At 48.4% G+C, this 25317-nt stretch overlaps 2 protein-coding genes across 4 annotated transcripts in view; one reads left to right on the top strand and one right to left on the bottom strand.

Moving 5' to 3' along the window:
* Positions 1–2405: 2405 nt before the first annotated feature.
* Positions 2406–8147, bottom strand: rpe (ribulose-5-phosphate-3-epimerase). The gene is made up of 6 exons (XM_018726420.2): positions 7937–8147; positions 7419–7498; positions 4753–4892; positions 4297–4431; positions 3903–3989; positions 2406–3241 (listed from the first exon to the last, which is right to left on the bottom strand). Exons 1-6 carry the CDS (start codon positions 8056–8058, stop codon positions 3119–3121), a joined length of 687 nt encoding a protein of 228 aa, XP_018581936.1. The 5' UTR covers positions 8059–8147; the 3' UTR covers positions 2406–3118.
* A 5126-nt stretch (positions 8148–13273) lies between these two features.
* Positions 13274–25317, top strand: part of agap1 (ArfGAP with GTPase domain, ankyrin repeat and PH domain 1) — a 135596-nt gene continuing 123552 nt past the window's right edge. For all 3 annotated transcript variants that reach the window (XM_029248676.1, XM_029248675.1, XM_029248674.1), the window contains exon 1: positions 13274–14394. In XM_029248676.1, the coding sequence (XP_029104509.1) occupies positions 14232–14394 (163 nt within the window). In that variant the 5' untranslated portion in view covers positions 13274–14231. The remainder of the gene's footprint in view (positions 14395–25317) is intronic.

Below are 25317 nucleotides of genomic sequence, written 5' to 3'. Positions count from 1 at the left end.
TAACTGTTGACTTCAGGAGGACCCAAGTAGACCAGTCACCTCTGCACATCAACGAAACAACTGTGGAGAGAGTCAAAAGCTCCAAGTTTCTTGGTGTGCACATGGCGGAGGACCTCTCCTGGACTTTCAACACCACCTGCCTAACCAAGAAGGCCCAGAAGCGTCTCCATTTCCTACGGAGGCTGAAGAGAGCCAAACTCCCCCTGCCATCCTCACCACCTTCTACAGAGGAGCAATAGAGAGCATCCTGACCAGCTGTCTCACTGTGTGGTACAGAAACTGCACAGTCTTTGACCGCAAGACCCTACAGCGAGTTGAAAGAACGGCTGAAAAGGTCATCGGAGTCCCTCTACCCACCATCGACACCTCGTACAAAAACCGCTGCATCCGCAAAGCCACCAGTGTTTACAGGACAAGTGGCTCATTTCAGTGGTTGCAGTGTGTGTAAATTTCATCCATCGTCAACAACTGCTGGTCCCGAGCAGAGCCACGGTGAACCGGAGCCTAACCCGGCAACGGAGGGCGCAGGGCTGGAGGGGACACACCAAGGATGGGACACACCCAGGATGGGATGCCAGTCTGTTGCAAGGCACCCGAAGCGGGACTCGAACCCCAGACCCACCGCACAGTGGACACCAGCTGAACCCAGAGCGCCACTACACCACTAATTTGCCCTCCAACCCCAGCGCTTACCATAGTACCGTCCTCTTCATCAGCAACTCCGGAGACGCCGGTGCTGCCGGGTGCACGAAGCAATTCTGGGCTGAGTGGAGACCGCTGTGTTCTCACTCAGCTGAAAAGGCCTCACCTTGTGGACACACCATCTGTGTGCCTTACGGGTGTGACTCAGTGCGCGGCACTCGACATCCAGTTGCCCGGCAACAAACAGCCCACCACGGACAACAGTTTTTAGAGATTTATTATGTCCATTTCATGCAGCAACTAGATCCTCGAACACCGTGCAAGAGATGTCAAAGACTTAGCAGCTGCACTGCATCAGGGACTACACACACCACACAGTTCAGCAGACAAAGCATCCAGGAGCACTGAAAGCTCCTGTGCCTACAAAAACCTCTATCAGGTGTTTCAGATTACAACTCCACGCTGTTTGCGCATCTCTTTCCTATTTCAAGTCCTCTTCTTGCACCTGTACACTTAGGATAAAGTAACTGGCAGATGGTATGATTCATATTATGTTGAAGTGAGTGCAGTAGTTGAGGTCTTGCTGTCATTTGCAGACTGCCAATGGAGAACTTTTTAATCACGATGAACCAGAGCCTAACCTGGCAGCACAGTGTGTAAGGCTGGAAGGGACACACCCAGGACAGAACACCACTCCATCACAAGGCACCCCAAGCAGGACTCAAACCCCAGACCCACCAGAGAGCAGGACTTTGCCAAACCCACTGTGCCACCACATCACTGCACCTCCTCCTCTCTAAGATATGATATTTTTAACATTTTCTTTGGCAGAGGTGCAATTGTTAGGATTAGTCCAACGAGATCAGGCTCTTTTACGTACTTCTGCCCTGAACCTTGCTCGCTTTCACCGGATGACGTCGTTGGCGTTTGCACAACGGGTGTGAATAGCTGTCAACACTCCTTAAAGACCAAATCAAACACGCCTCATTACAGAGATAATGTTGCTGCCCATATGCTGTTTTTACCTGTCACCTTTTCCTGTTTTACTTTCATCCTTTGTTGCAGTACTCAGTTTGTTTCTTTCTGCCCTTCATGGGTGGCACGGTGCTACATAGAGTAGAACTGATCCTAGCTGCTCCTTGCTCAGCGTGTGTACAGATCACAGTTCTCTTTCAGTGCCCTGTTGCCTCCCACAATCCAGAGTGTGTGGGGGTGAACGGAGTGACATCTGGCTCAGTGTGTACCCACTTTACACGATACTTGAGGACCACCACAACCCTGCACCGGACATACAGCTTCTAGTGGCTTTTGCTGTAACTACTTTTTAATTTTTTTCATTTTTAGAATAATGCAGTTTTGGACATTGTTCTTTTAATGTGATCTTTTTATAAATTTGATTTGATTATAACCACACAGTGCTGTAAAATAAGCATATGCCCCTTGCCACTTCTCTCTATTCTTGCAGCTTTTTTCCCCACACTAAATTTTATATGATCATTTTTACAGTTCTATGATATGAATAAAGCCAGCAGCAGGGGGAAAAAAAAAAAAAAAAAAAAAACCACCTCCAGTGCTATTTTTATGTGATTTCCTTAGTGTGAAGCAGGCTGTACGGGGGGCACAGCAGGTTTGGCCAGGTCCTGCCCTCGGGTGGGTCTGGGGTTCGAGCCCCGCTTGGGGGGGCCTTGTAGCAGATTGGCATCTCGTCCTGGCTGTGTCCCACCCTGCTCCAGCATTGTGCCCTGGGTTGCCAGGTTAGGCTCCAGTTTGCCGGGACCCTATTCGGCACAAGCAGTTTCAGACTGAGTGCAATTATTTTTGGAGTGTTTGTGGCATTTAATGTTTTCAAAGAGATACCTGGAATGTTTTAAATACTTCCTTTTGTAATGAAGTTGGAAAAAACCCTGCTGTAGTAAGTGCACAGATGTTTTACAGCATGTTGATAATACCTCAGGAAAGTGGTGTGGGGTTTTCAGTAGGCATATTGAAAGGACACATTGTCCCCCCTGCCCCCCATTTAAAATAATGGGACATAGGCTTTTGGCATCAAAAAATGTGATATGCTTATTTTCTCAAGCATGCTACTTCTGTAAATCAAAAGGATACCTGTGTAAACTTCTGAGGAACTGGTAAAATATGAAAGGAAGCTTTTTCTTTATTACTTCTGTGTTAGTACATTGAAGGGGAGAGGAAGGAGAAAGGAGGGAGGAGGGAAGAGGGGGAAAAAAAAAAAAAACATCCCTATGCATTACCAAACAGGCTTTAGGAATGTTTGGAACACCCACTATATCAACCAACAGGGGAGAGCATACTTCAAACCATTTACCATGTATGAAGTGAAACATTTCCGGACAGACTGGCCTGCCTTGGACCGCCTAGAAAAGCATGAGGGCAGACCAGCTGACCCAGTGATGGACCAAAGAAGTCAGAGGTCACTACGACGTGGAGCAACAGCTCCTGTCTCTGTGGTCCAGGATCATCGATCCAGCGACCTCTTCTGAATGGCCTCTGCACAAACACTGCGCAGCAACGCTATGACTGAGCGTGGGTCTTCGCTCTTCATGATGGCGCTACCTGAGACAATCATATTTGCTCCAGCCTGTGGGGGTTAGTGAAGAAAGCTGGTCAAACACACTCACAAGACTGGACACAAATGCAATGAAGACTAAAAGAACTACCATAGGATGTTATGGGATATATTTTTGACAATGTCTATTAAAAAAAAAAAAAAAAAAAAAAAAAAGCATCTTTTAAGAATGGGGTTGAAAAAAAAAAAAATGAAGTTACCAATACATCATTAATCGATAAATCAACAGCTGATATTTGTCATCTTCCAAACATGGTGGCAAACAATGTGGTGGTCCCTTTTGCTAAACACACTGCTTTCATTTTATACATTATACTGTGTGTATGTATACACAGTATATGTACATAAATTTTCCACTACTATACAGTATATTAACATGACTACAACACTCAGAAAACTAAGGAATGCAATAGTACTCATATTAAAAGCAGTCATCGATATATAGCACTTACATTTACATTTATTCATTTAGCAGACGCTTTTGTCCAAAGCGACATACATCTCGGCAAAAGTACAATTTATGACCCAACAGGTGATGATGCATTACAGTAACGTGAGACATTATTAGGTTTCAATGACTAATAGTACTCCTGTAATATAAGATTTGAGTAACCGTAGTTCATGTGCCTTCAGTAAATGTCTAATCAGCAATAATGAATGCACTGCTACTCACGTCAGCACACTTGTGGATGGTGTCTGGTCCCACACCTCCATCAACTTCAATATCTAGGGAAGGAAACTGGCTTCGTAACCAGCTCACCTGAAAGAAAACGATGAAAACAAAGTCTCAGTAAAACCAAGATCAAGAAGCCACTAACCGAAGCTTCTGTGTACGTGTCAAGGTGCTATGTTCTCTGTATTGCCGCCTTCCTTACCCCTAGTGCTTGAACATACACACATACAAAAATCAGATTATGCACCTTCTTAAGATGCTCTTTATATGGAATTTGACATTTTTAGTTACTTTTCAGGCAAAACTTCTCAATACAGGTACTGAATTCTTCACTGTAAAACTAATGAATGACAAGGAATTAAACAAGCAGCGGAATTCCCTGTAATCTTCCTACCTTGGGCATCATGTCCTCCATGAACTTTTGCCCCCCAAAGCCTGGCTCAACCGTCATCACCAAGGCCATGTCAATCTGTCCTGCCCATGGAGCCAGCTCCTCAACCGAGGTCCACGGCTTAATGGCCAAGCCCACCTTCAAAACAAGCAATGCTGAGAAAACACCTAGACAAAGTTTCTTTAAACTGTGTGGTATGTGTTCAATTACCACTTTAAGACACTGTTAATGTTACTACTCTTAAGAATGACTAAAAACAACTGTAGTGCAAGTCTGACTATCCCACATTCATATGTTTCAAACTCCACTGCTGTCTGTCCAGGTTTGGGGATCACAGTTCATCACAGCGCACATGCAGACCAAAGCAACACACTAACCACGAGAGTCACGTCCACACACCACATCTCCATAGCAGACACTTTGCTTTCATAGATCCTGCTCTGGTTTCCTGGCGCTGACCTTCATGCAGTTCTGCCGGATCTCTTTGATGAGGTTTCCTGGGTTGTTGGTAGCCTCCAGATGGAACGTATATTGATTAGCACCAGCAGCAGCCATGGGCTCAACCCACTGCTCCGGCTTGGAGACCATCATGTGCATATCTATGGGAGAGAGCATTGAACGATGGTTTTAAAAAAATATATATACAATTAATTTCTCTGTAACCTGAAGCATTCAGTTACACCTGTACTTCTAACGCAGGTGCAGGCCAAACACCTTTAAAATAACAGTACGGCTCCTGTGGGGTGTGACCGTTCTCTTAACTGAACATGCAACTACTCATTCTGTGAAAAGACCAACATGCAGATTCAACAGCATACAATGCTAGACAAATAATGAATTTACTATAAACCCATCCAGTATATAAAACTGAAAATGTTACACTAACTTAAAAGTAACAAGAATTTTACAATGTAGGAAACTATTAAGCTGCTGTATTGCCAAGAGTTTTACAATGATGTCTATACAGTTCAGTGACCATGGTGTATGTGTTACACTGCTCCTTACATGTGTAATAAGTACATCCCTTTGATGAAGATGCATGTGCAGTCAGTTCACCCTTCAGGTCAGGTAACCTACACAGGGGGAGAACATGCAAACTCCACAAAGACTAGGTGGGGATCAAACTCATGTCCACTCACACCACCCAGGCACTGAGAGAGAGCAGTGCTACTCGCTGTGCTACTACGTATTTATACCGTAATCCTTTGGTACAAGTTCATACAAATGGCATACTGTCAGACATATTCCCTGTAGGAAGAGGCTGCTGGCAAAGCTATCCTCTTTACATGTAATTATAGACATAGTGATTGGATCTTCGGCAGAAGCTGTCGTGAGCAATAAAGACATATCAGATATAGGGTATTAGAGGACTGTCATATTTGCTAAAGGCAACATCCTATTACAGCAAATTTTTAGGTTAGAGAATAAATCTCTGGCAATGCAGAACACTAATTTTAAAATGGTGCTCTCCCTTTCAACTGGCAGACTCTGGATTTTGATATCTGGGAATTTAATGACCTGCTGGATGGCAGTTATTTACATTTACTGATTTAGCAGACGCTTTTCTCCAACACAACTTCCAATGAACTCTATGTAGTGTTATCAGCCCACACACCTTATTCACCAAGGTGACTTGCACTGCTAGATTCTTTTGTTACAATGGGTGGCTCATCCATACATCAGCAGAACACAATATCACTCACTTTAACACTAACTGCTTTGGTTGAAGACAGTATGCCCCCATGAACCTCTGAACCTATTTCTGTATTTTGCAGAATGAATATCATTAGGATGACTATTTCACTTAGTTTACGTTCCTCATTTTTAAATCTGCGAACTTCTCCATAAAATTAAATATCTTCATTTCAAGATGTGCCTGTAGCAACAAATGAAGCCTGCCAAACTTTTCCAGTCAAAATGTGAGAGCAGTCATATTAAGCCAATGATTAGCACTTTAAAGGTTAAACTGGATCATGTGCAAGTTGGCATGGAGTCTTTTCCATGTTACCCAAAAACTGCTACCTTTTCTTTAAAAATTAAACAAGATTTTACCAATACCAAATATTTTTTTTAATCTGTTATGCAACACTCTTCTAGCTTGGTTAGATGTAAGGAGACATCTGTGCATTTCTACTGGACTATCATGACGATTCCATACTGCCCTACACCAATACCTCTGACCCACCAATACCTCCGACTGACACCTGGACAAACTAGGCTCTGGGAATGGATGAGAGATGGGGTGGAGGACATATTTAATAATGCATCATATTTAATTTCAGATGAAATGGTGGTGAGTTTCAACCATTTCAGAAATCACTTTGGCCTCATGCTGATTTCTTTAAATAGTTACTATTGCTACATTGTTACCTTAAAAACAATGTTCATCAGGATTAAAGCAGGAAAAACAGTTCTAGCGGCATCATCACCACACTATACACTGTTTCAACAAGTAATGCTACCTACTCTTGATGCACTGGGACACACAGAAACAGGAGCTTGACTTGTCCTTCAGTGACAATCTATGGTTTTCTGTATGTGCCGAAGTCTTAGCTGTGTGCAAAAGTTCAAGTTCCTTCTTGGAAACACCTCTATCATCATTTAAATCATCACTTTCCTGGAAGTTCTTAGACAATGTATGTCTGACCAAACACTAGAAACTTCATGTTGTATAATGTATCTGTATGGATTTGAAATTTTGTTGCACATTATTTCTGTTGCTGTGACCCAATTAACTTCTGCTATAAAACGGTTTTGAAAATATATTTAAGCTCACACTGTTCCCTTCAGAGCTCTTCCACCAGCTGTGCTGCTGTCAATCAAAATGGGAGAAGAGTCTACAATAAACCGAGGTCAACACACGAGTGACCATCACCTCAGAGTTGAGAGTGCATTGGAAAATTACAGAGAAACATTATGAATTAACTGTATTTTCCCTTGAACTCAAAAGCCTGGTGTGGTTTAAGATACCCTAAGCAGTACCCCTTCTCCAGAGATCCACTAAATCAGTCATGGAGCCATGTGACATGTCACCACCCACCTGTGCTGGGGGCCAAGTTGGGGTTTACTGTGGAACAGGGGAGCACAGGCTTGCTCGCAATGACAGCTTGGTGCTCAGGACTCACCGAAAAAGGGATCCGGGCCCAGATGTTTCCTCAAACACTCCACAACCGGGTGACCAAATGTGATATTTGGAACAAAGTGGCTGAAAGAGAACATCTCATTAGCAGCGACACAAGGAGACTTTGCAAACTCACAGAGAGGAAAACAGAGGTGAACACGTGGGTCTTAGACACAGGATGACGAATTCAACACGGAACACCCTCGCTCACAGTGGCGCATGCGCAGTCATCACACCTTTCTGCAGCAGCCACGAGTGTTATTTATTCATTCCCTGGTGGAATGACCTACAACGGTCGTTGCCCAGGCTGGCCAATCAATGCCCGGAACCTGTGGAAACGCCCAGCCAGTACTGTGCTGCTGTAATGTTTCACTTTACCGCGTTACCGTGTGGCTGCGCCACGTGCAAGTCTGGGGCACCATCCGCTCTCGCGCCGACGTGAGGCAACACTCTGAGTCTGACTCACTCTCTGTCCCCTATTCTCGGTCTCTGGCCAGGCAGAGCGTACAGCCGAGCGTTTACCCGTCCATGACGTCCAGGTGAAGGTAGTCGGCGCCACACTCCATCATCCTGACGCACTCCGCGCCAAGACACGCCAGGTCGCTGTTCAGGATAGACGGACCGATTTTTGCGCTGTACGCCATGGCAGAGCGCGCGCGCTCTCCCCGCTGCGGGATGTGCGACGGCCTGACGGAAACTGCAGTCCTTCCGGAAATTGAACAGGAACACCGGAAATTGCGTGCTTCACTTGAAGGAAACCGGTATGGTGGCCGGTGCGGGCAAAACGTCTCTTTTTTTTTCGTGGCAAAACAAATACAAAACGGAAAGCATCACTAAAAAAAGAGAGAACAGACAGTACAGAACAGAACAAATGCCAGGGGAACAAAAACACGAGCTACACAAAACAGAGCGGTCTTTAAAGCTTTACAGTTCCTGGAGGCCAGGATCGATACACTGCTGCTTTTCCCTCACCGTGACACAACGCCTTAGTTTTTAAATTCACCTACTCAGACAAAATGAATGAAACGGTGTTCTTTTATTATCTGTATTCCCGTCAAAGTCACGGAACCCAAGCAGTACATGTTTAAATAATATAAAGGTGACGAGTTCCACGACAGATGTAGCCACGTTTTGTCAGCCCACAACCAATGACGTCAGTTTTTTTTTCTCCACAGAAATCGCCGCTGTTCACAGTTCCGCACTCAGCTCCTTTTTCTCTACTTCTGTTCCTACCACTTATTTCGGGAGCCTGTGGCACTGTGCTGTGTGGAGGAGGTACATTTCAGTATGCAAGGAATGTGGATATTTGCCTGGCCTGGGCAGCGCTGGCCCCGACTCGCCTGGAGACTTCTGCGTTTGTCACACAGGATTCTAGAACATTTGTCAAAATTCTAGCCCACACCTCACTTTCCTACATTTTTTTTTTTTTAATTTATTTGTATTTTAAATGGGGGGTGCAGTGGCGCAGTGGGTTGGACCGCAGTCCTGCTCTCCGGTGGGTCTGGGGTTCAAGTCCCGCTTGGGGTGCCTTGCGGCGGACTGGCGTCCCGTCCTGGGTGTGTCCCCTTCCCCCTCTGGCCTTACGCCCTGTGTTGCCGGGTAGGCTCCGGTTCCCCGTGACCCCGTAAGGGACAAGCGGTTCTGGAAATGTGTGTGTGTGTGTGTATTTTAAATGAGAAAATAAAGTGCATGCAGGACAGCAGGTGTCAGTGGTCAGGATTGAATCCCACCTCCTGCTGTAGTGTCCACCCTAGGTTAAAGTATTTACCCTGAACTGATGCAGTACAAGTTACCCAGCTGTATAAATAACTAATTCACTGTAAAATTGATACATAACGCCAAATGACATTGGACAAGTGCAGCAGGTAAAAGAAGGTTATGCAATAAAAGCTAACAGGAAGTCCCAGAATGCACTGGGCTTTTGCTCCCCACTCAACTTAGCCAGTCTGCAGCTATTATTTTAGTAATTATTACTAAAGAGATTTCCCGCTGATGTACAATTGGTCCTGAACTTTGCTAACAGCGCTGAAAGCACGAGACGAATCTTCCCGTGAGCGGGCGTGTGAAGATGCCGGTGAAGCACCACCCAGAGAAGAGCACACCGGCGGCCCGAGTTGGACTTGGTGCTTCTGCATGGGGAGCTCTTGGGACACGTCTCACCGACATGCGTCTGCAAACTCCGCTGTGAGGTCCCGTCTGGCACTCAGAACTGCAGTGGAATGCCAGAGGGCCGTAGTGATGCAGTGACTATGTTTCCTGTTAAACACTCGAGCAGCTGGTCATGCCAGTGACGTCTGTGGTGGACATCTGACGCTGGGGCACGATCCCTTCTTCTCCAACGGCAGGCAGCCATTTGGGCCCCTTGAGTGACTACATGCAATATATGCAAAGCCTTCTAGGAATTGTCTCGTCATGCAGCATTTCCTGTTAGCCTCCACTTTCTGACTGTTACCCATGTTGCCTCCACGATGAGCATAAATTGAAAGGCAGCACTAAAAAATGGCTAAAAGCATCTGTCAAGTGAATAAATGTAAAGTGGCCCTGCTGGAACCTTCACAGTTTCTAAGTCTGGTACAACGAACAGAGAGAATAAGAATGTGGCTGCACATGTTTGTCAGACTCCCTGATAACAGCAGAGTTGCCCCACAGTGGTTGGAACCACCGTGGTCAAAACAAGATGACAGCATGGACACCTGCTCCGTAGCACAGCTCATACTGTGTCTGTCAATGTGTGCAAAGTCACACTCTGCTGAAGTGAGAATCCTGGAGATAAAGCAAATGGAAGCTTCCAGCATCAGCAGGGTGTCGAGCCCAAGTGGTGGGAGGTGTCCCACAGCAAAGCAAACAGCTTTTAGCTCTGCAAAGAGCCAGGACATGAGCAGCCTGCAAAACATCTCTGGGAGCACCTTTGCCACCTCTTGTCTAACTATATGAAACTTTCACATCCCAGGGCTTCTGAAAAGTGGCTAACATTTAGAAAATGGCATGAGACATAGTGGGCGGAGCCGCTGCCTCACCTGCTGCAGTACCTTTGATCAGGTACTTACCCTGAATTGCTTCAGTAAAAATGACCTAGCTTGGTAAAGGGAGAACATCATCAGCTAAATGACTATTTAAATTCCTTCAGAACTTCTTCTTGGGTTCCACCACTGACAAGTATCCAAATGCAGCTGCACTCTAGAACTTTTGGTCAGAAATAAGCCAATTATTTAGCGGAGGATTAGCACCAGGGTTGACTTCCCTGTCGCACTCTCGTTGTTGAACGCGTTCCTCGCAGAGCTCTGAGATGTTCTGCCACACTGTCATCCAGGACTAACCACGAGCACCGGTACTCAAACATGCTGAGGTAGGTCCCACCACCCCAGCGCCCTACCCAAACCCTCCCTGGTTGCTATCGGCAATGGATTGTCCTCCCAGCTCAACAGGAGGAGGTGCACAAGTGGCCAGCAGGGGTTACAGATGTCTTTTCGTCCCTCTCCGGTCACGCAAACCTCATAGAAAATCGCGCCTGGTGGCTCCCTGTTCTAAAACAAAAAACTGTGAAAGAGGAACTTGATAAAATGATGAAAATGGGAGTAGCAGAAGAACCAAAGAGCGAACGGAGCAGCCTGATAGTACTTGTGCCTAAGGTGGGCAGCTCATTACAGTTCTGTGTTGATTACAGATCAGACATCAGATTCGATACATAACTATGCACACACACACACACACACACACACACACACACACACACAAGGAAATTCAAAAGGTATAATAATGACTTACCTTGTATATGCACACACACACACACGTGTGTGTATACATGTTTCTTATTTCTAGAATCTAGTTATGTGACATAGGGACATATCCTGCTATATATACACGGTATCATGCTGAAGAACCCCCTACTCTGGCACTAACCTTCGATCCGTCCGTCCATCCATAATGATTGCTTGACCTTTGCAGGGCCACTGTGGTCCGGAGTCTATTCCAGAAGCACAGCATGTGAGGCAGGATACATCCTGGATGGGACACCAGGTAGCCACATGTCTTTGGACTGTGGGAGGAAACCTGAGCACCTAGAGGAAACCCACGCAGGGAAGGGGAGAACACACAAACACTGCACAGACTTAGCTGGTCTTCATATTGTCTTCCTTAACACTAGAGCATTTCAACCATCAACAATGTCTGTCTAAACATTGTCCTCCATCCTGTGTAGCCCACCAGGACTGGGAATACGGAATAGAATCAATTGCTATGGACCAGGAATCTGTTGTTATGTTGTCTTCTGCCTGCTTGTCTCTCTTGCCATGGGCCCAGATTCTAAAGTTTGTTGGTTTTGTCTTTGCGACAGTGTGGTTGAATGAACTTCTGTCCCTCAGAACTGTTGATTCCCTTCCAGCATTCAAGAAAAAAGAAAGAAAGAAAAAAAAAAAAAAAAAAAAAAAACCTTTTCAGATCAATTTCCTTCAAAGCTCACGGAACGGTCATGAGTCAGTTCTTTCTTTCCCTATTGGTTTGTTACTTCTCTATGTTGCTGTGGGATGTGTGCGTTGTAAAAACGGAGGTGTCGAACAAACAATCCATGTTTCAGCTTATCTCCAGCAATGCACCATCATCTCGGCGTGGTGGTGGAGCTGTGTCCTAGTGAACATCCGAGCTATGACACCTTGAGTCATGTGCTCCTGAGAGGTTCTCCATTGGGAAGCAGGTCTGAGGGGAAGAGTCTAGACAAAGAATGGTCCATCAAGACCTACATGAGTATGCATGAACAGCTAAGTGTATGTTGCCCAGATTGATGTCACCAGGAGCCATCCACAGTACCAGACCTGGGGATGACGTTCGGGCAAGAGCATCTGATAACTGGGCCACCCACTTAACCCAGTCAGGCTCAGCTGAAAGATGGTGATGTGGGGACATCTTGTGGGCTTACCAGCTGCAAGACGAAGGGTGGAAATCAGGTGCAACACGAGCCAAGCGACAGAGATGAAGAGGACGAACCTAGAGAAACTGGGCCTTGGCAGTGGAATCTGACCATAAGAATATGGAATGTCTCTTCTCTGATGGAGATGGACACTGAGCTGGGGTGGGGTGGGGTGGGAGGTGGAAAAGTACTGGCTAGACATAGCTGGTCTGACCCAGCGTGGGATCTCCTGTGCTGCAGTTTCTGGGTCAAAGCCCAGGATGCATTTGGGGACACTGGGAAGCTCCCAGCCGCACATGGAACTCTGCTCAGTTGCCGAGGAGACCGCCCCGATGCGGCGGAGGCCCACTTGCAGAACTGCGATTCTTGATTGTTCTCAAACACTATCACTTCACTTCAGACTTCCTAACATCACCTCGTGGAGATTTCCCGCGACGGTCTTTTCATCGCAGTTCGCGAAACTCGCACCTCAATCTGCGACACCGTCCGCTCGACTGCAATACTCGCAGCATCCACGAGGTGGGGCCATTAACCCCCGCCAATCAATTGCATGACGGTGATGTTTTATCACGTGGTCAATTTTTGGCAATTAAAAAAGACTGAAAAATGACGGGGCATTTGGAATTCTTGCAGAGTTGTCCGTTGCCTCAAAAGGCAAAAACGTTTTTTTTGTAACTCCCTGCTCCACTGACAGAAGCAGAATTTATTTAAAATGTTCAGTTTATTGCATTCCCTAGTGCAGTAATAAACAGTTATTCAAACCCTGATGCATAAAGTTTCTGTTTAGTAATTAAACGTTAAACAGGAAATACTGGTTCACATCCATTCGTCTGAGAGTAGTGAGCAATGAGCTCACTGCGTTACGTCGATCCAGCAGGACTCTGCCCATCTGGCCCCTGTAGTTCCCGCAGTTCCCCGCGCGTCCCCGTGGAGCCCGTGTGCCGCAGAGGGCCGCGTGTCCGAGACCGGGAAAACCACAAATCCCGGCATGCTCTGCGGGACGACGATCCAAAGGAAGAGCCGCCCAGTTTTCCACGGGACGTCCAGGCGGGGAGCAGGCGCACTGTTTCTGCTGGGATGCAGGCGGCGCGCTTCGTGTGTTTCATCCTCGCGCTTCACCCATTTTGTGCGGACCCGCAGGACGGAATTGAGTGTCCGTCTTCGCCATAAAGCAGCCGTGTCGTGATTTTCGGTAGCCGGGCTTTACAGCCTCGCGTCTTTTCGGGAGTCCTGCCGACTAGCCGAGCCGAGCCGGGCCGAGCCGAGCCGAGCCGGGCCGGGCCCCACCGCACCGCAAGGACGTCGCCGTCGTCGGTCTGCTAAGGCGCTCGCTCTCCAGCATGGCCAGGGTCCGAGTGGGTCTCCGGCAGCAACACAGCGCGTAGCTGCGCGATCCCGCAGGGGGGGAACCTGTAGCAGTTCGTGCCGCACAGCCCGGACCGGATTTCTGTCTCTAACGCCAGAAGCAAGTGAAGTCAGTGTGTCTGTCTCCTGCCTGCCTGCGTGCTCAGTTGCCTGCCTGCGTGTGTCGGTCTAGTGAGGTGGTTGTTGTTGTTGTTGTTGTTGTTGTTGTTGTTGTGTTCTCGCGCTGCGTGTCCTGTGTGGATCCGATATGGGAGGAAATGGGAGCGCGCGGTAGGGCCGACCGGGAACTCGTATCGGCCGGGCGCGCGCCCTCCGCCGGGCTCTTCTGCTCCGCTTCCGAGTGACTCGGGACCGCCGAGGACAGAGAGCCGGGAGCAGCGCGCCGAGCTCCGCAGTGAATCGCCGCGCACACAGGGGTCTAAGCGCCCTCTTCTCTCTCCCCCCCCAACATCGCGCGTGGATGCGGGGACAATAATAAATGCCCACAGACGCCGGCGCTGCCAGGTGTGAGCGTCTCCGCTGAGGAAGAGGCGCGCTCCCGGAGGCACCATGAACTACCAGCAGCAGCTGGCCAACTCGGCGGCCATTCGGGCCGAGATCCAGCGCTTCGAGTCCGTTCACCCGAACATCTACTCCATCTACGAGCTGCTGGAGCGCGTGGAGGAGCCGCTGCTGCAGAACCAGATCCGGGAGCACGTCATCGCCATCGAAGGTGAGTGTGTGTGTGTGTGTGTGGGGGGGTGCCGCCGCCGGGTCCGCTGTCCGTTACAACAGCGTGGAGTCGAGCGCGAGGGATGCGAGTGAGCGGGGCTCCCAGCGGCGGTCATTGCTGTGTGTGTGTGTGTGTGTGTGTGTGTGTGTTACGGAGCGATGAAACATCCACCCAGCACGCAGCATCCATCGCCGGCATCGATGATCAGTGTTTCTTTACTTTCTTTTCATGTATAACTCAGTAATGTCTGCGGCGACGCGCGCCCACCCGACGTACAGTAGATGTTTGGGCTCAGCTGGACTTGAACAAGTGCGCGGTCCACCCGCGCGACGCGTGACAGATGGCCGCGAGCCTCCTCCTGATCGCCGCTGCTCGCGGAGCAGCGCGCGACACTTTCTCGCAGCATCGCGGAGCAGCGCGTCGCTGCCAATTAGAGCTTAGCACCTTTTACATTACTCTGTACCAGGGTACTGGCCTGTCAGCTCTCAAGTGCATCGGTAACGGCTGTGGCCTTGACTACAACTTTTTTTTTTTTTTCCAATCCCCCATGAGAAGGTGCTAGATCCACCCCCCCCCCAAAAAAAAAAAACAAAAAACAAAAGTGATTTTTGGGTTTTATTTAGTGGATCAGCCCTGATGTGTGCTGTGTTTGAGCTGTCAATCAATACCGCTGTGAATGCAGTTCTGTTACAGCTTGACCATAAATGAGCGGCTGGTAAAGCCTCCAAAGGCACCTGCGTTAATGATAGAGACAAACAGAAGGGTTCGAGTGAATTAACAATGCGGACAAACAGCTTTGCATCATCAGCGAAAAAATGTAATTAATATATGATGTTGGTTGGGACGCGTGTGCAGGGCGCGCCGGTTCAGAGGATGGCGTTTTGCATGATGCCAGAATGTTCGTGGCTGATCCACTCAGTCCTCTGTGGGCTTAGTAACCGGTGTAAACCTGCTGGGCCACGGATCTTCTACCCTGTTTTTATTTCTAATATTCAGCTTACGTTGATCAGCTAACATACGTCTTGGGACCAGGAGCCCGACTGATGACCTGGACGCTGGTGGACGTCCCCTGTCCTATGAGCTCCTTGACTGCTTCGTTGATTTTAGCGGAACGGTTGTGAAACGGCAGTACGGTTACTTTTTTTTTTTAAATGTGACATTAGACCTGTGAAACATGCACAAGAGCTGCAGAATAAAAAAAAAATTAACGTGTATGGTTTTTTTTTTTTTGTCCGAACATGATGTCATGACACATGGGACATGCTGTAAGAACGTTGGGCACAGTTAAGATGGTGAGAGATGTGTTTTAAAAAAAAAAAAAAAAAAAAAAAAAAAATCAATAAAAAATGGAAAAAAAGAACAACCCAAGAATTGGAGCTGGAGAAGAGCTGGGGTCATGAGTGTCTGAGTAAACGGAAGGTACCTCCATGCTCAGCTGCTGTTTGGAAAGCTTGCCAGAAGGAAGCCCCTGCGGACAGCTAAGAGCACTTGGAAAAGACCGGATGGAGGGGGTGCACGCTGAGCGAAGCGCATAATACCCGCTGGATTGCTGGTGCTGTGGGTTTGCTCTGCTGCCAGTGGCCCTGGAGCTCTTGGGAAGATGGTTGGCAGACCTGATTCCAGTAGGAGATGGAAGCTAAAGAGAGACATCCATAAACTGAGCCCTAAGGGGACGGAGGATGCCGACCAGTTGGGTGTGGAGGAGTGTTCTGAGGTCCCGCGCAGCCTCTCTTCCGGCCTCAAGATGAATGACAAGAAAGACTCTGCGCTCTTCTTGGTGTCGGAGGCGGCTGCGCTGAGCCCGAGAGACAGGCGATCGGCTCTTTTTGGGACGTACGATTCCGAAGAGAACGTGACGCGGCTCACGTATGAGTGTTTCTTTGGAATGAAGCGTGTTTGGGGAAAAAAGCTGGAGGTTTTCTCGTTTTCCGCCATGACTCACTCTCTCTCTTTCGCTCTCTCACACACATACATGCACAGAGCTGCTTGTTTTGCACGCCGTTTCTCTTCTTTATCGGGGGTGTCAGTAATTGTGGAATTAGTAAGTACTCAGCTAAGTGGACATGAGTGTCTTACCCGATGGTGTGCTGTCAGAACTGCACTTTGTCATTTTCGGGACAGGACAAGGCTGTCCGTTCCGTGTCAAAATGACACGAATGTGTTTGCGTATGATTTCTGTGCCTCTGCATGACAGGGAGCGTCTGACGGCTGCCTTCTCTTTCGGAGCGTCGGCCTTTGGGGTCGCTGTCCCTCTAGCCCACGGGTGTCCGGCCTTCCTCCGGCAAAGGGTCGCAGCCGTCGGCGTGAACGGGTTCGAGGACCACGCGTTTAAGAATCCCAGTGAGCGACATACCGAGTGCACGTTCACATTTATATATTTAGCAGATGCTTTTCTCCAAAGCGACGTACATCTCATAGAAAATACATGTGCATTGCGTTAGCGGAAAGTGACTTCGATGCAGATGTGATTCTTACGTACAGTTCGTTTCTTTCCCTCACGTGAACCAATGTTCATCACACGAGTAGCTGCATAAAACTTTATCTGAATATCGATAATTCCTAATCACCTTCCTAATATACATGTTTTTATAAACATTTCCATCACGCTACGTGAGCTGCGTAAAGGTTTATCCGTAATTCATCAATTGTGATCTCGGGTATAGAGCATGAACATTTCTGCATTATGATGTAAAATGTCGCCATTAAAAATAATTTGCCCGACATACAGATGGACGGAGGATATGCGTGAGACAACGGTGCAAGAGAACTTTCCTTTCAGGCGGGACGCATCCGAAAGCCACGGCACTACAGTAACAATAAGAACGGTAATAACGTGCGAAATCTGAAGTTTCCCATCGTGGTTTTCTCAACACTGGTCGTCAACTTGTCTGTAGATCGAGCCCCACTCTGTCGCAATACGTTCGTTTTTACCGGACTGCTTCGAACTGTTTTGCAAAGTTGTCCAGGAACGATTCCTATTCCTTGGAGATGATTCCAGGTACCGTGCGGCTCGCTGCGAACAGCGGTCCTCACCTGGAGGACACGTCCTTGAAGAGTCCGTCGCCCTACCCAAAGATCGCTTTTTAACTTGGGCGCCCCGTCTTCTCGAAACTGCCCTTGACATCTGTGGGGGACAGATGAGTGTTTTGTGTCGTAACGTCTTACCACGTTGCGTTCCTTAAGAACCGGAGAGGCGTCGCCGCCGATCAAATTCGTCCATTTTTCCTGAAGTTCTCTGCAGTCAGAAGTCATGTTCAGCACTCGCATCAATATAAATATTATAAACTGATAGGACAAAAATCAAAGGGTGACTCACTCGCTCTCAGAGTTGAGTCATAAAGTCACAGCATAGAAAAGCCAAGTGCGCCGAACAGAAGTACGCTGTTTTACCGCGGAGGATGAGTGCGGTGCGGCGGAGGCCCGACTGGGGACGGGAGGTCTGCCGTGCGGCGTCTGCTCCCGTGTCGTTCACCGATACGGGCCGAGGTGGCGCCGCGTCCCCCGCCGTGGTACTCGTGGTACTCATGGTACTCTCTTTGTGTGGCTCCATGGGATTTACTTTCATTTACTTGACACTTTTCTCCAAAGCCATTTAGTGTTCAGCTACCTGACTATTTACTCCTTTATACAACTAGGTCATTTTACTGTATCGGTTCAGGGTAAATACCGTACTCAGGAATACTACACCAGGAGGTGGGATTCAAACCTATGACCTTTTGGATCCAAAGGAAGCAGCCCCACTACTACACTACCAGCTGCCAATATATATTAAATGTAGTTTACAGTAGCCAAAGTGTAAATGAATTTGCAGGTGTTTCCTGGGGTCGGGGCGCTGAACCCAGCTCTAGCCTGTCGGAGAACAAATGACTGTTACGGAGAGAGCGCCCTGATCTCCGTGCCCTTATTAGGTACGTGCGCAACGTCTTACAGAAACGTGCAAGTCTTTCCTTTGGCCCATTTTTTTAAAAAAATGGATTTAAATTTTTTAAATGCAACCTGATTTTTTTTTTTTTTTTTTTTTGCTCGCTCATTTGTATCAGAACATTTTGGTGGGAAAGCAGTAATGTCTGGTTTTGCTGAGATTGAGTGCTACTTTGGAGGGGAAATGCAAATGTGCCGATCGCATCTGAATTCACGTGGAAGTATTTGCGTGAAACACCTTTTGTTCATAGCAGAATTTTTTTTTTTTTCTTTCTTTCTTATATAATCTGCTACCAACTTGACTGCATGCGAGACGGCATCTTGTGCGCAGTCTCTTTCGGCTGCAGCCTTCCGCTCGGAGGACCCGGGTTCAAATCCCATCTCTCGCTTTGGTTCCCTGATTTATACAGCAAAGGTAATTTTACTAGAGCAAGTGACAGAGCGGTATCAGCAGCTTCATGTTGTAAGTGGCTTTGGGGAGAAATTAATAGATGTAAATTGAATGCATCGCTTGAGTTATGTAATAATTCACAGCCCTGAGTCGGAGGTGTTCCAGCTGCCTCGTGACGACATGCATTCTGTAGCTTCCCCTGGATTTTTTTTTTTACCATGAATTACCCTAACTGTGGCAGGACAGCTCATGAAGGATGTTATCCCTGCTTTGTTAGCGTCTTCCTGGCTTGCGCCCCGGTGGCCTTGCTGCAGTTGGAGAGACCTTCCTTTGCACCGATGAGCACGAGAGTCCTTTCGTTTCGTCTTCGGGACGGGAAAAGGAAATGTTGCGCACGGGACCAAGCTTTTAAATGACTGTTCGCTGTCGTAGGAACGAGCGCTGTTCACATGGCCACGCGTCACACTCACTTTGGTGCAGTGTTTTCCCCCCCCCCCCCCCCCCCCCCCCCCATGTTTTTACAGTGTTCTTTAACCTGACATTTTTTTTTTCTCCCCAAAGTGGCCTCAACTCATTGAGTCATTTATATAGCTGGGATGTTGTTGTTGTTTATTATTATTTACAGGAGCAGTTTAGGGTAAATCCCCTGGTCGTTGGTTCCACAGCCCAATGCAGGATTAGAACCTGTGATCTGAGTGCTAACCGCCAGGCCCCCTGCCGCTCATCCTGATGGATTTGTTGGGGAGCTTCATCTCCTGGCCTGGCGAGTGTCCTGCAGCGTGTGATTCCCTCCGCCCTTGGCCCTCGGCCCTCAAGCCCCCCCGCGCTGTCTTTGTCGCGGGCGACCCAGTCACTCCTTCCTTGTCCTGCTCGGTGCGTCGGGGTCTTGTTGCGCGTCATCGGGCCGAACCCCTGCGTTTCTGGTTGCGCGAATGACTCGTGACCCAGGTGAAACCGCACGTGTGCGCATGTCTCCGGGCGTCACGCTTCTTTCAGACGCCCCTGTGTCTTGTGCCTTTTGTCCACGCTGAGCTCTTACCTCATTAGTATTGACCGAGTTGCCCCTCGGTGGGGGTCTCGAGTCCATTTGACCCCCGAGCGTTAGAACGGAGCTCAGCTTTTCAGCCAATTAAAGTGCTTTTGTTGCAAGGAATAACTTCGCTGGTAATAAGACGAGTAAAGGTGTTTAAATAGTTTTTCTCATTTCTTTTACAAAAAGCCCCATGAGGGACAGCTGGTAGCATAATGGTTACAGCTGCTGCCTTTGGACCCAGAGGTCTCAGGTTCGATTCCCATATCTGGCTGTAGTACCCTAGCGCAAGGTACTTACCCTAAATTGCTCCAGTAAAATTACCCAGCTGTATAAATGGGTAGATGATTGTATGTAGCTTAACATTGTAAGTTGCTTTGGAGAAAAGCATCAGCTGAATGAATAAATGTAATGTATTCTACACTTAATTGTTCGAGGTTTAATTATGAAAAATGTCATTTATGTTTTTAGCATGTGAGCAGCTTTGTCGTCTGCGGTTATTCCAGTACTTTTTGTTTCGAGCGCTGCGGACGAATGATCTCCAGCGGCTTTGACAGGATGTGTTTGCTGGAAGGAACGGAGCGAAAAGGCAGCAAAGATGCGGTTACCGAGAGCCCCGTCTTCATCTGCGAACGGGTAGTGACTTGTGTTCTCTACGTGCTTGGTTCTGTGGACACGAGTCTTCGCGGCGAGAGGCGAGCGTCCTCTTAGGGGGTACAGCGCGGTGACATGTGACCGTGTGATGAACACACGGGGGCGAGTCCCCGCGACGCGGAGCGGTGCTTTTCAAACCGAACAGCTCGGCATGACCATCTGTGAACCTTAACCGTGTCGCGACAGCCCTGCGGAACACGCATCACGCTGTAAGATGACACGGGCAGACAGCGCCCTACTATTGATCTCCTGTAGAGCGAGCGCCCGTCACGTCTCGAACCCTCTGCTCTGAGCTCATCGGGGACCTTGCTGGACGTGGTGCAGCACGGAAGGGAAGGGAAGCGGAGCAGAGCTGTGCGGTGTGTGGTTACCTCTTGCACCGCAGCGGTTCCTGGTAATTCCCCTGTTTGTGGCTTTTTGCTGGACGCCCCCACGACCCACCCCTTTCCTGTGTTGGCGGAGGTTCCACACGCAGAGCAGGAGAGCTGCACTTAACCTCACTCTGTGTGCATGTGCGCACGCTGGTCTGCCTCCATTGTTTGTGTCTCGTGGGTGCGATGCTCTTTGAGTCGCGGTGCTCGCCACCCCCCCTCCGGCTCTTTTGAACCCCAGAACGCACCGGAGTCTGACGCGGAGATTTACCATGCCTGTACTCCCTTCTGAGAGGCAGAACTGCTTCTGTGAAAACACACTTGCAGGGACCCATGATGTCAATTGATTTTACCGCATTGTGGCTTCCCAGGGAGGGATTCTTCCAGCTGGAACTGGAGTTTTTAACCGCGGTACAAATGGCGAGGCGAGTACACGGGCTGCCGTAGTGCTACACGCACAGCGTCCGCTTCTCCGTGTTTAGCTTTTTCGGCGCTGCCAAGTGTCATTGGAAAGGCCTGTGACTTGGAGCTTTTGGAGAACTGCTGGAAGGCGCCGTTTACAGGGCCGGTGCTGTACACTGTGGTGCACTACTGCGGTACGCTGTGGTGCAGGTGTCTTAGAGAATGCTGCACGGAGCACTTAGTAGCGACCCCTATTAATGTTTAAGGTCAGGCCCTGGACTCGGGGAAACTGTATATGTACTCCTCTTGCTTGTGGCACAGTGTGCAGGAGACGGATCCGTTTCGCTTTAGGTCGGTGTCAGTTTTGCTGTTACACTGTTTTTACACTGAGCTACATGAGCCTTTTATTGAAAGTCAGTGTTACTCGATCTCTCTGCATCATGATGACGTGAATCCGGTTAAATACGGTCCATCGCCATGAAGCTGTGTGTTCCTGCTGAAGCACAGGGCTTTGGAACACATACACACACACACACACACGCAGAGAAAGAGAGGCTGGCTGTGAGTTTAAGCAGGTGGGTCAGTGTGAAGTTTGCATGTCGGCTGGCTGCGTGCCGGGGACCGGAGGCTGGGAGCCGGAGCGTGGGTTGGGTTGGGTCGGGTCGGGTCGGGCCGCACTGCGCCTCGTACTTCCTGTGTAGCCAAGCTGGTGAGAAAGGAACTTTGCAGGAAGAGGAAGCGGCTGTGTGTGCGGCGTGGCGCGGCGCTACGACACCTGGCTGGGCTGCGTGTGGATGCAGCTGCGTACGGCGCCCCGGTTGCCATGGAGAAGCGACAGGCTGTCCGACCGGTCATTCCTCATTGCGCTGCCGCGCTGGTCAAGTCTGCGATTCCCCAGCTTTTTAGAAAAAGCCCCACGTTTTCCTTTCAACCTTTTACATGCATGCGTGTCTCTCGTCTTTAACGGATCCTCTATTTGTCCCACTTTTCCCTGAAAAGGGTTTGAAACGAGCGATAACGCAGTCAATGTGTAATTAAAAGTGAGCGTTTCCTACGTAGTGTAGTATGAAACTTGATTATTATTTTCCAACGCTTTATTCTGTCTCATAAATAGCAGCTGGATTTGTTCCTGTGGAAGGCTTCGTGTGCTGGCAAGTACTTTCACATTTTTGGCAGGTGACTGGCTGGAGCAGCAAGTAATTTTTTATTTTTGGTGATGTTCTAGAACATCGCATCGCGCCGTAACGGCGTGCGCTCCTCGGCCGTCGCGTTCCGCTCCCTTTGTGTAACCGTGTGCCGGAAGCTGCGATCTGTTGCGGTTGGGGTGATGTTGGGATGGCGCGGTGCTGTACCCTGGTGTACCTCGGGGAGGATCGCCGAACGGCCCTGGCAGAACAGGAAAGGCGCGTTAGTCATTGGGAAATCTGTCAACCGAAATGAATAAATTGAGTCACGTTGAATCATTTTGGCAGAATTGCTCGATAACGATGACGTGATCTCGCGGGGTCTTGTTTGTGGGTGGATGAGAGCGGTGTTGAGCTGCTAGCTCCGTGGTGTGTCCTGGGGACGCTGTGTCGCGAAGGATGTGCGTGTGGGAAGTCGGGGGTTGCCAATGCGTACCTTTGGCGGGGGGGGCTGAGCTCGAGACAGGTGGAAAAGCAGATGCGCGCCCTGAGTGCCGCAATCTCAGCTGGGCTCAAAAAGCCACAGGAGGCCGGTTTGTTGGCAGAGGTGTGCACTTCCTCTTCGTTAAGGCTGGACTGGGAAGCCCCCGGAGGACTTCCTCCCCTCCGTCTGCCTCTGTAACACTGCCCTACTTGGAGAGCGGCGTTCAGGTGTGCTGGGGGTGCTGTTGCCATGGAGCTGGCAGTAGCCCTGTCAACAGTGGAGCCCTGGCGGAGCCCTGGGAGCAGAGCTTGTGTCACGCTCCAGGGTGGTGGCCCCCTTTGCCACCATCCGCTCTCCAAATAACCCTTTTGTGCACCGTAGAGGGCTCTGGGTCTGCCTTCCAGCAGTATCTCACCAGCCAGTTGTGGGGATGGGCTTATCTTCTCACCCTGTGCCCTGGGTCAGTTTGTCATGTCTGCGTTTGGTGTTGCGCACTCATACTTTGTACTCGCTGATGAAATTAAACACGGAGCCGTCGTATGACGGGCTCGCGTACGGCCGAGAAATTGCTCGCGAAAATAACACCCCCCCCCCCCTTTTTTTTTTTTTTAGTACTGTGGGCTTATGATTCAGCACAACGGCGGAAAAAGAGCCGATATGAGAGCGCCAGTGGCCTTTGCGCTGTTATTTCAGCCTGTGGCAGGTTTTCAGAAAGAACAGTTCGGTGCCAGTACAGCACAGCTGCTGCACACTTCTCTGGAACTTCACATACCGGTACAAAAAAGTTCCGCGATGGAGACGGTCGTGAGTCGTGCGGCCAGCGCAAATGGATAACGAAGGAAAGCCGGGTGTCTATATCGCAGTATTTCAGCCAGTAGTTTTAAGAGGAGAAAAGTCACTCCCTGGACGTAGCAGCTGCTGCAACATCTTTACCAGCCATGCCATCTCCAGGCTGCTGTAAGGACAGCTGGGTAAAAACAAGGTGAAAACATCAAACGTGCCGCTTCAGAAGCTGGAAAGGCTCTTTCTGTGCTTCCACGTGCCGCTACTTGTTTGCAGTAGTGTCGTTTGGTTCAAACGCCACGCTCACCTCGAAAGTGGCGTCCCCAAAAATTGCGTAAAATGAGTGGAAGGGAGCGTGTAAAAACAAGGTAAAGCCACACCTGCTGCAGACATGGAGCCTTTAAGTCGCAGTGGGATTTAATTAGGGAAGAGGAAAACGGAGCACTCGCTGGTGAAGCACTTTTTCAAAATGAAAACCACTTCGCTTTAAAATACAAGTTGTGCAGGAATAGATGAGTTAAAACTACAGATTTTTCAGAACAAAAGATATAGATAAGATGATGATGAAAGTGACTTTAAGAGGACGGCACTTTACTGTCGGGGTAGGGTTTTCCCCAACGGACAAAAAATTCCAGCGTTTTCTTCCGCTGGCTCTCGAATCGTGTTCCGTCAACTAAATAATCGGTATTTAGTGCAAATAGTGTGTGTTCCACTGATGTATGGATGAGTGAGCCAGTGTATCGAGCAGTGTAAGTCACCGCGGTGAATAAGCTGTGTGGGCTCATAACACTACATAGAGCTCATTGTAAGTCAATTTAGAGAAAAGCATCTGCTAAATAAGTAAATTTAAATGCGAACATTACAAGATATGTTGCTGTTATCATTATCATTCGTAAAAATATTAATTTCTGTGTTATAATTAATTTTAGTTGACGTGTTTGCCCAGGCAACAGAGTATGTTATCCTTAAGAAACAATGGTAATTTGACCCCGTCGCTACAGTAACTCACCTGACAGGGTCATAGCTCAGACCCAATTAGCCTGTTAAATGAATGATGGGATGCAGCATAAATCATTTGTGCCATTTTGTAATGACAAAGGAGGAAAAAATGACACCACACTTAAATGGGCTATAAATGCATTAACCCTAAGAGTCCTAAAGAGTACTTGCAGCAATATCCTAGAGGAACTAGTTACATTGACAGTACTGTGGTGTTTGGATGGGGCGAGGAGGGACACGGAGGCAGCATTCATCACAAACAGTTTATTTGAACCCCCTCGGTCCAAGGACCCCATTTCCTCTTAGACCTTCAGCCAGCCTCCTTAGTTTCTCTAGTTCCCTCCCCCAACACACTGGCAAGCAGGGTCACCCCATCATTTTCCCCCTAAGTGCCCCCAGTGGTTGCGCACCCACATTTCACATTATTTCCCACAATGCAACTATTTACTATTTACATTACAAAGGTTTCCCTCCTAATACACTAACACAGGTCGTTACGGTACATCGACTTAAGAAGTAATGTCCTCTCTGTCTACATGCTTTTTTCTGAATAATTTTTGATGAAATACAGTTGAAAGGGAGTCATCGCACCCCAGTCTTAAGTTGTTTTGTAGGACCGGGGATCCGATTGTAAACGCTGCGTGTATTTCGCATTAAGGAAGCTTAATGTCGTTTAATGTTGTGTGTTGTAACGTTTTGTTGTTTCTTTGAAAATCACTGTTGCAAACATTGGTCACACACACACACCACCACGAGGTGTGAAG

This window comes from Scleropages formosus, chromosome 24, assembly GCF_900964775.1.
Source record: "Scleropages formosus chromosome 24, fSclFor1.1, whole genome shotgun sequence".
Classification (NCBI taxonomy): domain Eukaryota; kingdom Metazoa; phylum Chordata; class Actinopteri; order Osteoglossiformes; family Osteoglossidae; genus Scleropages; species Scleropages formosus.
Note: the sequence above shows the minus strand (reverse complement) of the source record. Positions and strands in the feature narration are given on the sequence as shown.

Coding starts and splice junctions, on each gene's coding strand:
- rpe (XM_018726420.2), bottom strand. CDS start 8,058: ATGGCGTACAGCGCAAAAATCGGTCCGTCTATCCTGAACAGCGACCTG. Junction 3,990..4,296: donor TGGAGGACATGATGCCCAAG/GTAGGAAGATTA, acceptor GTTTTCTTTCAG/GTGAGCTGGTTACGAAGCCA. Junction 3,242..3,902: donor CCATCCACAAGTGTGCTGAC/GTGAGTAGCAGT, acceptor TAACCCCCACAG/GCTGGAGCAAATATGATTGT.